General features: G+C 42.5%; 1 protein-coding gene across 1 annotated transcript in view; it reads right to left on the bottom strand.

Annotated features, from left to right (window-relative positions):
* Positions 1–720: 720 nt before the first annotated feature.
* The window catches only part of POU2AF2 (POU class 2 homeobox associating factor 2), a gene marked incomplete at its 5' end in the record, with an annotated part of 41,775 nt that continues 27,674 nt past the window's right edge, over positions 721–14,821 (bottom strand). The window contains 3 exon segments of the mRNA XM_023554714.2: positions 721–1,322; positions 3,404–3,702; positions 6,661–6,703. Coding sequence (XP_023410482.2) covers positions 921–1,322; positions 3,404–3,702; positions 6,661–6,703 — 744 coding nt within the window.

Below are 14,821 nucleotides of genomic sequence, written 5' to 3'. Positions count from 1 at the left end.
TATGTCTTCCCACGCCCTGAGGATATGGCTTCCCACACCCCTTTGCTGCTCTGTTCTGCGTTGTTTCTTGCCAACAGCCTAGTCCTGTGTTTTAGATTTTCTTTAGAATACTTGCACTCCTATTTGGTCGCAAAATGCCCATTTTATTCTTCTACTCTGATCACTGTATGTTTATGTCATCAGAGAGACAACGTCTAGTTTAATTAAGGCTACCACTGATCAAAGAAAAATTTGGCCTCTACTGTTTTGGGATTGGATTAATTTGGGGGCACCCTGGGCTTTAGGGCAGAGTCAAAACTACGTATTTATGAAGCCACGGTCTCCTGACTTAGTTCTATTCTAATAACAACAAAGCATTTCTATATGGCACCATGTTTGTTACTTGGCTGTCACAGGAGGGAAATGTATAGAACACTTCACTGTTTAAAGCCACATAGTGTAAAATGAGCTTTGCTTTATGTTCCCCAGCTAGCATTGTATCTTACTCAAGAATAACATATTTCATAACTTAGAAAAATCAAACAGGAACATCAGTATATATTATGATCTGCATAACTTTTTAATGTAATTTCATGAAAAATATCAGTGCCAAAACAAATAACAACAACAACAACAAAAAACTGACACTTTGAGGCTAACAGAAGATTCAGAAAGTAATGGGTTACTAACGTTCCAAAGAGACCTCACGGTAAGGTGGTTTCTAGAATTTGGTCCGTGATATTTAATTAACATTGTGTTATATTTCAGGTAGGTGGTGGTGGGGAGGATTACAAATAAATGCCATTGTCCACTAACAAAGGGTGGCATTATAGCTTATCCTGAAAATCCAGTTCTCAACACACCGACACACCTCAAACAATCTGTGGAATACAGAACCCAACCTAAAGGAAAGCACAGTAGAAGTCCTTTTGTCCAGCCCCTCAGTAGGCTCGATGGCATTCATACAGCCCCCACACCAGGCCTCCATCTTCTTTCATCCATGGAGAAGGGTCGTGAAGAGAAGGGGCTTCTGCCGCCTCATCCGTGGAGAGTGGCACGGCCTTTGGGGTTAGGTCATTTGCAACAGTCATGAAAGGGGTGAAAGGGTAGGGGGGTGGGGTGGGGTACCCTGGTGTGTGGTGCAGCTCTTCCAGCCCATGAAGCGAGTAAGGCTGAGCCCCAGCCAGGGCAGCCCCCCAGTTTGAGCTCCTGTGCTGGACAGTGCTCCCTGGCTCCAGCTGCGGCAGGCAACTGGTGCTGGACGGCAAGGTCTGCGGGACATCTGCAGGCATGGGGTCTGGCTGGCTGAGACTGTCAGTCACCGTCTGCTCCCACGAGTCCCTCTGGGGAGAATGGAAAGGTCACTGGGGTTATTCACAGGCGATACTCTGGTTAGGAGAGATTCCTACCCCAATATAGGCTGCTATGGGACCATGGCTTCCAAAGTAGGCTTTGTGTGCTCTCACAAAGCCTAGTTACCAGGCAGCCTTTCTTTCTGGATTTTGACACCAGCAGCGAAAGCTTTAGTTCTCTTCCTACTCTAGAATTATGGTGGTACAGTGGTTAAGAGCTTGGCTACTAACCAAAAGATGGAGAGTTTGAATCCATCAGCTGCTCCTTGGAAAACTTATGGGGCAGTTCTACTCTATCCTAGAGGGTCGCTACGAGTTGGAATCCACTCGACCCCATGGTTTTTTGTTTTTTAATTTTTTTTTAAATAAATATATTAAGGAAGTCCCTGGGTGGTACAAATGGTGAACTGAAAGGTTGGCAGCTGGAATCCACCCAGAGGCTCCTGGGAAGAAAGGCCTGAGGATCTACTTCCAAAAAATCAGTCACTGAAAAAACCTATGGAGCGTTCTACCCTGACACACGTGGGGTTGCCATGAGTTGGAACTGACTTGACAGCACCTGACAACAACAACAGTAGTCATCAAGAGAGTCCCTGGGTGGTGCAAACTGTTGATGTGCTCAGCTGCTAACCAAAAGGTTGGAGGTTTGAGTCCTTTCAGAGGTGCCCCCAAGGAAAGGCCTGGCAATCTACTTTTGACAATTCAGCCATTGAAAACCCTATGGAGCACAGTTCTCCTCTGACACACATGGAGTTGCCATAAGTTGGAACTGACTCAGTGGTGACTAGTTTTTTGGTATTATACATATTATGATCCCTTTTCCCTGAAAACAACATTAAATAAATGAAATGCTGATATGACCACAATAAAATGAACATTTATGCAGCATTTTACTGTTTATAGTGCAATATGTCTTGCATTCTTCTTTGAACCTCACAGTACTCCAGGCCCTGTAATGCCATTCCCATGGTGGGGAAGGCCAGCTCCTGGCCCACTCATGGAAGAGGTAGGTTTCCAACTGACCGGTGAGCATCTAAGTAGGTCAGAAAAACTAACCTGCCCACAGTGAGCAAAAAGAGGCTTCTGGAGCTGGAAAGATCTGGGCTCAATTTACGGCCATACCACTTACTATCTTCTTGATATCTGGGCACCTCACTTTGTACATCTGTAAAACGGAGCTTTAATTGCTATAACCTGAGTTGTTAGGGTTAAGTGACTGAAGGTGCATAAAATCTCCTGGTGCAGAGTAGGTACTTGATAATGTTAATCCTCACTCTGTGTCTTAAATTTTATATTTAGAGATCCATTCCTTTGGGGTGAAGACTACACTTCTCTGTAAGAAGGGTGGAGCCCTGGTGGCTCAGTAGTTAAGAGCTCAGCTGCTAACCAAAAGTCAGCAGTACGAATCCACCAGCCACTCCTTGGAAACCTTATGGGGCAGTTTTATGAAGGGACCTCTTTGGAGCTCCCTAGGGTAGAAATATTGTGAGGAAGAGGTAGGCAGGGGTTGGGGAGGGCAAGAAAAGCCTGATTTGCGGGGGAGGGGGGCAGATGTGCCTGTCCTGGGAGATTACCACCTAGGTATGTCTAAAACGTAACTTCAATGCTCTTTGCTTATAACAACAACAACAACAAAAACCAAACCCAGTGCCCTCTAGTTGATTCCGACTCTTTGCTTATGCACTGGGGAAATGATGAGGACCTTGACCTAACAGGGCGGTGAAACACCTGGCAAAATAAGTAGAGTATTAACAAAATGGCTACAAATTCTGGCTTAATAGTTTCATTTGCTACCTGTTCTGGTGGGTCCTCCCAGTCCAAACCACTGGGTAAACCCTCTTGCTGTTGTGACTGACGGATCTTTGAGGAAAACTCCCTTCTGCCTGTATCCTGGAGGATTGGCGGGGGTAGCATCTGTAGGGGCAGCTGCAGAGCAGCTCCAGGGGGCTTCAGGGGGCTCCAGAGGGAGCCAAATCGGCTTCAGTCTGGTTGCCGAGTGCGTGGGCCCCAGCCAGATCCCGGTGAGCCCCGACCTTACGTTTCTCCTTAAAATGGAATTTCCACATACTCACAAATACAAAGTGTGTGGGGTCACCGGGGAAGGGTGGCGGCAGGAGCGGAGGCAGGGGTGAGGCGCTGAACATGGAGCCGGTATTGGGAGTCAGGGCTGGGGGGCGGTAGTCTCCGTAGGGCTCCGGGAAGTAGGATTCCAGCAGGCCGGGATAGCTCTGCCCTGTGGAGGACTCGCAGGAAAAGGGTTTAGCCACACTTGAGGTGTAGACGTCATTTGAAAACTGTTTAGTGTTGTGGAAATCTGAGTCAGATAAGAAAGATCTTCTGACACCATAGTAACCTGACATCACTGGAGAACCTGTTGCCAAATGAAAAACAAATGAGCAAAAAATCTCTCATAGTGAGGTGAAGGCATTGCTGTTGCAGCCGAGTTTCTCCCTGTGAGAAGTAGGATTATGGATGCCTGATATCAGGGCTAAAATTTAAGTAGAAAGGTGTCTCCAATTGCATTACGTCTTTCAACTGTTCCAGTCCAAGTAGTTAATATGTTCAAAGTTCACTCTGCCTTTGGGGAAGGGTTCGTTTTAGATGGCACGATAACTGTTCAATCATTCACTCACTCGGCATACATTAATTGTGAATTGCTTTGTGTCAGGCACTGTGCTAGTGAGAGGCTGGATTTAAGAGAGAAGTAAAGAAAACCTTTGGTATTTACATTTTATCTAATGAAGCATCTTTTTTACAGCATCTGAGTTATGCCTCCGTATACACAAGATTGTTAACAACTGGCTTCTTCTGGGCCATGGAACATTCCAGAAGGCGTTGTTGTTGTTGTTGTCTGAGATACGGTATCCCTAGGTAAGGTGATACCTATAACCCCGTCTCAAATCAGAGGCAGGCTGTACTATCTTGTACTTTGTATACTGACCTTTAACACAATCTTGCACCTAGCACAATTGGACAAATGGCTTGCTTTGAGACGGTGTGGCTTCTGTGCAGTCAAGTTAGAGAACCACGGAAAATGTGTTGTCTGGCTTTGAAGAGTCTTGTGTTATTTGCTGCCCTCTTGTGGCCATACTGAATCCCACACTCAACTCATCAGGGCCCTGAAAGCTTAGGAAGAGTGTGCCTGGTACAGAAAGCTTCCCTTGGTGGAAAACAGGGAAAGAAGCTGAAACTGAGAAGAGTATTACTCCAGGTAGGGCCAGTGCATGGTTCCAAAAGAGAAGATATGTGTTTGCTAAACACTTTCTGACCCGGTAATTTTGTTATAGCAGGAAACACATTATCATTTATAATGTCCTTAGAGGCATAGACTCTAATTAGCTGAGAAAAACACCCTGAGGCTACAGAAGGGCTGAGTGGGAAGAAGCTGAAAGTGCTTGTCTTCCTGACGTTCCCTCCAACCACAGAGGACCACTCTGAGCTTGGCCCTTTCGCACCTACCCACTCTTACACAGGGAGAGAAGGGAGACTCGTCAAGACACCTTTCCCTTGTCATCATGACTCAGAGATAACTCTAAACATTCAGGACTTTGGTCCTCACCACACGAAGCAAAAATTCACATGCAGCCCACTACGCTTTCACCTGAGTTACACAACCATCTTTCCAATCCACCTGCAAACTCCATGGAGGCAGAGCTTTTGTCATACGTTTTCCGCAAACCCAGTAGAAGACTATTGTGTTCGATAACTACATGTAAATATACCGTTAGAAGACGAAATCGAGCTTCCCTGTAGAAACCTGTCCAACGATTCTGCTCCTTCCACACTCATCTGAAATCCCACAGCCCTGGACTCTAACCTCTCATGCATTTGGAGGCTGCAGTTGGAGTTTTCATCATGAGCACACTTCCCAGGAAAAGAAAGTCTGTGCAAGTGGGAACGAAAATCAATGAATAAGGTTCTGTTTCATGTGATGTATTCAGGTCTACACTGAGAACAGAAGTTTCCAAATAAAAACAACTATGAACAAAAGACCTCTACTCTCTTACGCACGTATTTTTCTCCTTAAAAAGAGGAGAAAAAGAAGAGAAGGGAGAAAGGGAAGTTGCAGAAATTTTCCTCTATAGTACGGAGCAGAAGCAACCAGAAAATACAAAATAGAGATATTGAGACACATGGCTTGTATAGGTTTTATTCCTTTGCTTGTCTCCTCCTGAAGGTAATTGTTATGGATTGAATTGTGTCCCCCCAAAATATGTGTCAACTTGGTTAGGCCATGATTCCCAGTACTGTGTGGTTGTCTTTCATTTTGTGATTGTAATTTTATGTTAAAGAGGATTAGGGTTGGATTTTAACAGGATTACTAAAGCATGTGACCCTCCCTGATCCAATGTAAGGGTAGTTACCCTGGAGTGTGGCCTGTACCACCTTTTATCTTACAAGAGATAAAAGGCAAGGGAAGCCAGCCAAGAGGGGGGACCTCAGACCACCAAGAAAGCAGCCCCGGGAGCAGAGCGTGTCATTTGGGCCTGGGGGTCCTGGGTGGAGAAGCTCCTAGCCCAGAGAAAGATTGATGACAAGAACCTTCCTCCAGAGCTGAAAAAGAAAGCCTTCCTCTGGAACTGACACCTTGTGAGAAAATACAGTTCTGTTTGTTAAAGCCATCCATTTATGGTGTTTCTCTTAGAGCAGCACTTGATGACTAGAGAAGACAGTAATAAAACTGTAGAGATGGCCTGTGCCACTTCTGAGTTTGAGATCTGGGAGCTATCCCGTGTGTGTGTGTGTGTGTGTGTGTGTGTGTGTATACAAGAGCACTCAACACTATTATTAAAAAGGCCATTTTTCCATTTCCACAGGAGTATTTAATGAGTCACATACATTGAATTGAATACTAAGTACCTGACACAGGGTGAGCATCCAAGAAATGGTAGCCCCCCTCTGTGCTCAGTTCTCTTTGCCTTTCTGCTTTAAGGCAGGAGTATAACCTATCTATTGGATCATGGAGTCACAACTTTAAACTTTTTTTTTTTTAAATGATTGCTATTGTCTTTGCCTAATAAGCATCCGCTAGGCAAGGAATTAAAAAGGCTGCATTCAAGACAGACTGAATTCTAAATTCTGGAATGATTGAATAAGGTTTGTCTTCACTGATTTTGTGTTTTAAAAATTATTATTATTATTTGACATATATATTTTTTAAATTGTAAAAATATAGACAACTTGGCATTTGTCCTTTCCATATTTTTGACAGCCAACTGAGCAAATTTATTTTAGTGCCAGAAGGCTGTTATATAAGAATAGAAGCCCAAATGCCCAATTTAAATTCAAAAGGGATTTAATGAATTGCTCATTGGATGAAAGTACTCACCTGGCATCTGGACAAATGGAGACTGAGAAGAACTGGCACTGCCCTGGAAGGCAAAGAGAGGGAAATGTTTTCTTCTTTAGTTGCAAGTTTGAATTAAAAAAAAAAAAAAAGTCAGGAATACATTTTACAACCCTCGTTTTCTGGTACTCAGAAATATTATTTGGTGGTTTGCTTGGGTGGGGGTGGGGGAGGTCAACTGAGAGTGGAAATTCAAATACCAGGGAAGAAAGTTTTAAAAGTGGCAGAACACACCAACCTAATAGATAATTGTAAAATATGCCAAAAAGTACTGGCTACATGAAATTGAAGAATTTATTCATTGTTCTGTATTGTTTGGTTTAATCATCAGGCATACCTACGAGATATTGCGGGTTTGGTTCCAGACCACTGCGATAAAGCAAATATCGCAAAAAAGCAAGTCACATGAGATTTTTGGTTTCCCAGTGCACACGAAAGTTATGTTTACACAATACTGTAGTCTGTTAAGTGTGCAACATCATTATATCTTTAAAAAATGTACATACATTAATTAAAAAATACTTTATTGCTAAAATACGCTAACCACCATCTGAGCCTTCAGCAAGTCCTAATCTTTTTGCTGATGGAGGTTCTTGCCTTGATGTTGATGGTTGCTGATGGATCAGGCTGCTGAAGGCTGGGTTGGCTTGGCAACTTCTTAAAGTAAGACAGCACTGAAGTCTGCTGCATCAGTTGACTCTTCCTTTCACAGAGGATTTCCCTGCAGCTTGCGACGCTGTTTGACAGCATTTTACCCACAGTAGAAGTCCTTTCAAAACTGGAGACAATCCTCGCAACCCTGCTGCCGCTTTACCAGCTAAGCTTATGTAAGGTTCTCAATCCTTCGTGGTTATTTCAATAATGTTTACAGCATCTTCACTAGGAGTAGATTCTATCTCAACAAACCACTTTGTTTGCTCATCCGTGAGAAGCAACTCCTCATCTGTTAAAGTTCTATCACGAGATTGCAAGAATGCAGTCACATCTTCAGGCTTCACTTCTAGTTCTAGCTCTCTTGCTGTTTCCACCACATCTGCAGTTACTCCCTCTGCTGAAGTATCGAACCCCTCAAAGTCATCCTCAAGGGTTGGAATCAACTTCTTCCAGACTTCTGTTAATGTCGATATTTTGACCTCCTCCCACGAATCGTGAATGTTCTTTATGGCATCGAGAATGATGAATCCCCTCCAGAAAGTTTTCAGTTTACTTTGTGAAGGTCTGTCAGAGGAATCCCTGTCTGCGGCAGCTATAGCCTTACAGAACATATTTCTTAAATAACAAGACTTGAAAGTCAAAATTACCCCTTGATCCATGGGCTGCAGAATGGACGTTGTGTCAGCAGGCATGAACATGACATTCATCTCCTTGCACATCTCCTTAGAGTTCTTGGGTGACCAGGTGCACTGTCAATGAGCAGGAATATTTTGAAAGGAATCTTTTTTTCTGAGCAGTAGGTCTCAACAGTGGGCTTAAAATATTCAGTAAATCATGTTGTAAATGGATGTGCTGTCATCAGGCTTTGTTGTTCCAGTTACAGAGCACAGGCAAAGTAGATTTAGCATAATTCTTAAGGGACCTAGGATTTTCAGAATGGTAAATGAGCATTGGCTTCAACCTAAAGTCACCAGCTGCGTTAGCCCCTAACAAGAGAGTCAGCCTGTCCTTTGAAGCTTTGAAGCCAGGCATTGACTTCTGTCTAGCTATGAAAGTCCCAGATGGAATCTTCTTCCAATATAACGCTGTTTTGTCTACACAGAAAATCCGTTGTTTAGTGTGGCCGTCTTCATCAGTGATCTCAGCCAGACCGTCTGGGTGACTTGCTACAGCGTCTACGGCAGCCCCTGCTGCTCCACCTCGCACTTTTATGTTATGGTGATGGCTCCTTTCCTCAGACTTCATGAACCGACCTCTGCTAGCTTCAAACTTTTCTTCTGCAGTTTCTTCACCTTTCTCGGCCTTCACAGAATTGAGATTTAGGGTCTTGCTCTGGATTAGGATTTGGCTTAAAGGAATGTTGTGGCTGGTTTGATCTTCTATCCAGACCACCAATACTTTGCATTAGCAATAAGGCTGTTTCGCTTTCTTTGTCATTCACGTGTTCACTGGAGTAGCATTTTTAATTTCCTTCAAGAATTTTTCCTTTGCATTCACAACTTGGCTAACTGGCGAAAGAGGCCTAGCTTTTGGCCTTTCTCGGCTTTCGACATGCATTCTTCACTAAGCTTAACCATTTCTAGCTTTTGTTTTAAAGTGAGAAACGTGCCACTCTTCTGACCACTTGAACACTTAAAGGCCATTGTAGGATTATCAACTGGCCTAATTTCAATACTGTTGTGTCTCAGGGAATAGGGAGGGTGGAGGCAAGGGACAGAGATGGGGAAATGGCCGGTCAGTGGAACTGTCGGAACACACAAAACGTTTATTAAAATCACTGTCTTATATAGGCAGGGTTCATGGCATCTCAAAGCAAATTACAAGAGTAACATCGAAGATCACTGATCACATATCACAATAACAGATATAATAATAATGACAAAGTTTGAAATATTGCGAGAATTATCAAAATGTGGCACAAAGACATGAAGTGAGCACGTGCTGTTCAAAAAATGGCACCGGTAGACTTGCTCGACTCAGGGTTGCCACAAACCTTCAATCTGTAAAAAACAACAGTATCTGTGAAGTGAAATAAAGTGAAGTGCAATAAAATGAGTATGCCTGTATATATTTATATACATGAATAATATTTATATATAAATATACACTTTATAAATACATTAAAAAAATACATTAGGACAATGAAAAAGGAAGACTGAAGAATTGAGGACTTTGAATTATGGCATTGATGAAGAATATTGACTATACCATGGACTGCCAAAAGAACGAACAAATCTGTCATGGAAAAAGTATAGCCAGGATGTTCCTTAGAAGCAAGGATGGTGAGACTCCGTCTCAAATACTTTGGACATGTTATCAGGAGGGACCAGTCCCTGGAGAAGCACACCATGCTTGGTAAAGTAAAGGGTCAGCATAACAGAGGAAGACCCTCAATGAGATAGACTGATGCAGTGGCTGCAACAGTGGGCTCAAGCATAGTAAGGATTGTGCGGATGGCACGGGACCAGGCAGTGTTTCATTCTATTGTACATAGGGCTGCTATGAGTCAGAACCCACTCAACAGCACCTAACAACAACAGCATACATTTAATTATATAAACATTATGCAAATACATATGAGTTGAAAGAGACTAGATGGCAATGGGTTTTCTTCGAGTTTTATTATATATATATTATTATACATAGGTTGGCAATTTGACCAAGAGGTCGGCAGTTTGAGTCTACCAGGTGCTCCTTGGAAACCCTATGAGGTAGTTCTACCTATGACAACTTTTTTTTTGGTATATAATACTATATATATACATTATATAATAAGTTTTTTTTTATATATATTATTATATATGAAAACATTGGTGGCATAGTGGTTAAGAGCTATGGCTGCTAACCAAAGGCAGCAGTTCACATCCACCAGGCACTCCTTGGAAACGATGTGGGGCAGTTCTACTCTGTCCTATAGGGTCGCTATGAGTCAGAATCAATTCGACGGCAGCGGGTGGCAGTGGGCATATTATATATATTATCGTTGTTGTTGTTGTTAGGTGCTGTTGAGTCAATTCCGACTCGTAGTGACCCTATGCACAACAGAACGAAACACTGCCCGGTCCTGAGCCATCCTCACAATCGTTGTTATGCTTGAGCTCATTGTTGCAGCCACTGTGTCAATCCACCTCGTTGAGGGTCTTCCTCTTTTCGGCTGGCCCTGTACTCTGCCAAGCATGATGTCCTTCTCCAGGGACTGATCCCTCCTGACAACACGTCCCAAGTATGTGAGACGCAGTCTCGCCATCCTTGCCTCTAAGGACCATTCTGGCTGCACTTCTTCCAAGACAGGTTTGTTCGTTCTTTTGGCAGTCCATGGTATATTCAATATTCTTTGCCAACACCACAATTCAAAGGCATCAATTCTTCTTCGGTCTTCCTTATTCATTGTCCAGTTTTCACATACATATGATGCGATTGAAAATACCATGGCTTGGGCCAGGCGCACCTTGGTCTTCAAGGTGACATCTTTGCTGTTCAACACTTTGAAGAGGTCCTTTGCAGCAGATTTACCCAATGCAATGTGTCTTTTGATTTCTTGACTGCTGCTTCCATGGCTGTTGATTGTGGATCCAAGTAAAATGAAATCCTTGACAACTTCAATCTTTTCGCCATTTACCATTGCTCATTGGTCCAGTTGTGAGGATTTTTGTTTTCTTTATGTTGAGGTGTAATCCCTACCGAAGGCTGTGGTCTTTGATCTTCATTAGTAAGTGCTTCAAGCCCTCTTTACTTTCAGCAAGCAAGGTTGCGTCATCTGCATAACACAGGTTGTTAATGAGTCTTCCTCCAATCCTGATGCCCCATTCTTCTTCATATAGTCCAGCTTCTCATATTATTTGCTCAGCGTACAGATTAGATAGGTATGGTGAAAGAATACAACCCTGATGCACACCTTTCCTGACTTTAAACCAATCAGTATCCCCTTGTTGTGTCCGAACAACCGCCTCTTGATCTATGTAAAGGTTTCTCATGAGCACAAGTAAGTGTTCTGGAATTCCCATTCTTCACAATGTTATCTGTAGTTTGTTATGATCCACACAGTCGAATGCCTTTGCATAGTCAATAAAACACAGGTAAACATCCTTCTGGTATTCTCTGCTTTCAGCCAGGATCCATCTGACATCAGCATTGATATCCCTGGTTCTGTGTCCTCTTCTGAAACTGGCCTGAATTTCTGGCAGTTCCCTGTTGATATACTGCTGCAACCATTTTTGAATGATCTTCAGCAAAATTTTGCTTGCATGTGATATTAATGATATTGTTCTATAATTTCCACATTCGGTTGCATCACCTTTCTCGGGAATAGGCATAAATATGGATCTCTTCCAGTCAGTTGGCCAGGAAGCTGTCTTCCATGTTTCTTGGCATAGATGAGTGAGTACCTCCAATGCTGCATCTGTTTGTTGAAACATCTCAATTGATATTCCATCAATTCCTGGAGCCTTGTTTTTCGCCAATGCCTTCAGAGCAGCTTGGACTTCTTCCTTCAGTACCATCTGTTCCTGATCATATGCCACCTCTTGAAATGGTTGAACATTGACTAATTCTTTTTGGTATAATGACTCTGTGTCTTCCTTCCATCTTCTTTTGATGCTTCCTGCATCGTTTAATATTTTCCCCATGGAATCCTTCACTATTGCAACTTGAGGCTTGAATTTTTTCTTCAGTTCTTTCAGCTTGAGAAATGCCAAACATGTTCTTCCCTTTTGGTTTTCCATCTCCAGCTCTTTGCACATGTCATTATAATACTTTACTTTGTCTTCTCGAGACGCCCTTTGAAATCTTCTGTTCAGTTCTTTTACTTCATCAATTCTTCCTTTTGCTTTAGCTTCTCGACGTTTGAGAGCAAGTTTCAGAGTCTCCTCTTACATCCATCTTGGTCTTTTCTTTCTTTCCTGTCTTTTCAGTGACCTCTTGCTTTCTTCATGTATGATATCCTTGATGTCATTCCACAACTCGTCTGGTCTTTGGTCACTAGTGTTCAGTGTGTCAAATCTATTCTTCAGATGGTCTCTAAATTCAGGTGGGATATATTCAAGGCCGTATTTTGGCTCTCATGGACTTGCTCTGATTTTGTTCAGTTTCAGCTTGAACTTGCATATGAGGAATTGATGGTCTGTTCTACAGTCGGCCCCTGGCCTTGTTCTGACTGATGGTATTGAGCTTTTCCACCGTCTCTTTCCACAGATGTAGTCGATTTGATTTCTGTGTGTTCCATCTGGCTAGGTCCATGTGTATGGTCACCGTTTATGTTGGTGAAAGAAGGTATTTCCAATGAAGAAGTCTTTGGTCTTGCAAAATTCTGTCATTTGATCTCTGGCATTGTTTCTATCACCAAGACTATATTTTCCAACTACTGATCCTTCTTCTTTGTTTCCAACTTTTGCATTCCAATCGCCGGTAATTATAAACACATCTTGATTGTATGTTCGATCAATTGCAGACTTCAGCAGTTGATAAAAATCTTCTATTTCTTCATCTTTGGCCCTAGTGGTTGGTGCGTAAATTCGAATAATAGTGGTATTAACTCTTCTTTCTTGTAGGCGTATGGATATTATCCTATCACTGACAGAGTTGTACTTCAGGATAGATCTTGAAACGTTCTTTTTAACGATGAATGCAGCACCATTCCTCTTCAAGCTGTCATTCCCAGGATAGTAGACTATATGATTGTCCAATCCAAAATGGCCAATACCAGTCCATTTCAGCTCACTAACTCCTGGGATATCAATGTTTATGCGTTCCATTTAGTTTTTGACGATTTCCAATTTTCTTAGATTCAAACTTCGTACATTCCAGGTTCTGATTATTAATGAATGTTTGCTTCTGTTTCTTCTCATTTTGAGTTGTGCCACATCAGCAAATGAAGGTCCCAAAAGCTTTACTCCATGCACATCCTTAAGGTCGACTCTACTGCAAGGAGGCAGCTTTTCCCCAGTCATCTTTTGAGTGCCTTCCAACCTGGGGGGCTCATCTTCCAGCACTACATCAGACAATGTTCTGCTGCTATTCGTAAGGTTTTCACTGGCTAATGCTTTTCAGGAGTAAACTGCCGGGTTCTTTTTCCTGGTCTGTCTTAGTCTGGAAGCTCAGCTGAAGCCTGTCCTCCATGGGTGACCCTGCTGGTATCTGAATACTGGTGGCATAGCTTCCAGCATCACAGCAACACACAAGCCCCCACAGTATGACAAACTGACAGAGATGTGGGGGATACAATAATAATAACATAGTATTATATATATGATATGTATGTATCTGTATAATAAAGATGTAATCTCTTCATGCTTGACATTTGACTTCAACAAAGAACAGCTGCTTTTGTATTGTCTGTCTTCATGTAGAATTGCAGTTCCATAAGGGTAGCAATGTTGACTGTGGATGGATTTCAGTTCCCAGAAAAGTGTGTGGCTCATAAGAGACACAATAAAAATATGCAGAATAAAGGTACAGTCCTCAAAGACCCTACAGTCTAGTGAGCACGGGGGTTGGGAGGTGAGTGAGAAGGACACAGACAATTCACTATGGTGCGAGAAGTGGCATGGTCAGGAAGGATGGGGTGATGTGGGGCACCTAGGCTGGTGGTAGGTGGGGATGGGGTTGGGAATCCTTGGAGGAGGTGATGTTTAAGCTGGCCTTTGAAGGAAGGGTAGGTAGGGAGTATCCAGATGAAGAGGAATAGGGAAGAGTAAAAGTACACAAATGCAAATTCTGGCTTCAAGGTGCCCAGGAGCAAAGTAAATGGAAACTGTAGCCATTATTAAAGTTAATTGCCGTAAATATCCAGTTCTTGGAATCTGAGTTCTTTGCTCTGACTCTCACAGTCCTATAGAATCTTGGAATTGGATAAGATTTTACATGCATCTCATTCAACTACACATTCAATGTTTAAATTCTCTCTCTAACCAGTAGTGGAGAACTAGGCACCCTCTGAGAAAACCCATTTCTTCTTTGGGAACTTTGACTCTTATAAAATTCTTTCTACCTTCAGCTGAAAAAAGTCACTTTCGTAATTATAATCTCACTGGTCCATACAGGATAAATTTAATCCTTCTTCCACATACAGCCTTTCAAATATTTAAAAGACAACCCATCATTTCCCAACCTTGAATCCTATCTTCTCCAGGTAAAATGCCCTCCAACCACTGAGAAGTAGCACATTGTTTAAAACGAAGACTCTGGGTCCATAATGCTTGTCTTTGAATCCCAGCTCTGCCTCTATTAGCTGTGTTATCTTGAGCATGTGAAGACAAAATGAGATCATATATATCGAGTACTTAGAATATTTCCTGCAAGAAGTAAAGAGTATTTAAGTGTTAACTATTATTAAGATGTATTTTCATGTCTCTCCAAATCTGTGATAAATTCCTCTGAACATGCTCTGATTTGTGTTTTCTGCTTAACAAGTCATCACTTTTAAGTGGCAGAAGGTAACTCTTGGGGATGAAGAGGTCAGAGGTGGGTGCAGATCAGGGTCTCCTAACATCTT

This window comes from Loxodonta africana, chromosome 7 (genome assembly GCF_030014295.1).
Source record: "Loxodonta africana isolate mLoxAfr1 chromosome 7, mLoxAfr1.hap2, whole genome shotgun sequence".
Lineage (NCBI taxonomy): Eukaryota > Metazoa > Chordata > Mammalia > Proboscidea > Elephantidae > Loxodonta > Loxodonta africana.
The sequence above is the reverse complement of the archived record's forward strand: the minus strand, read 5'-3'. Positions and strand labels throughout refer to the sequence as shown.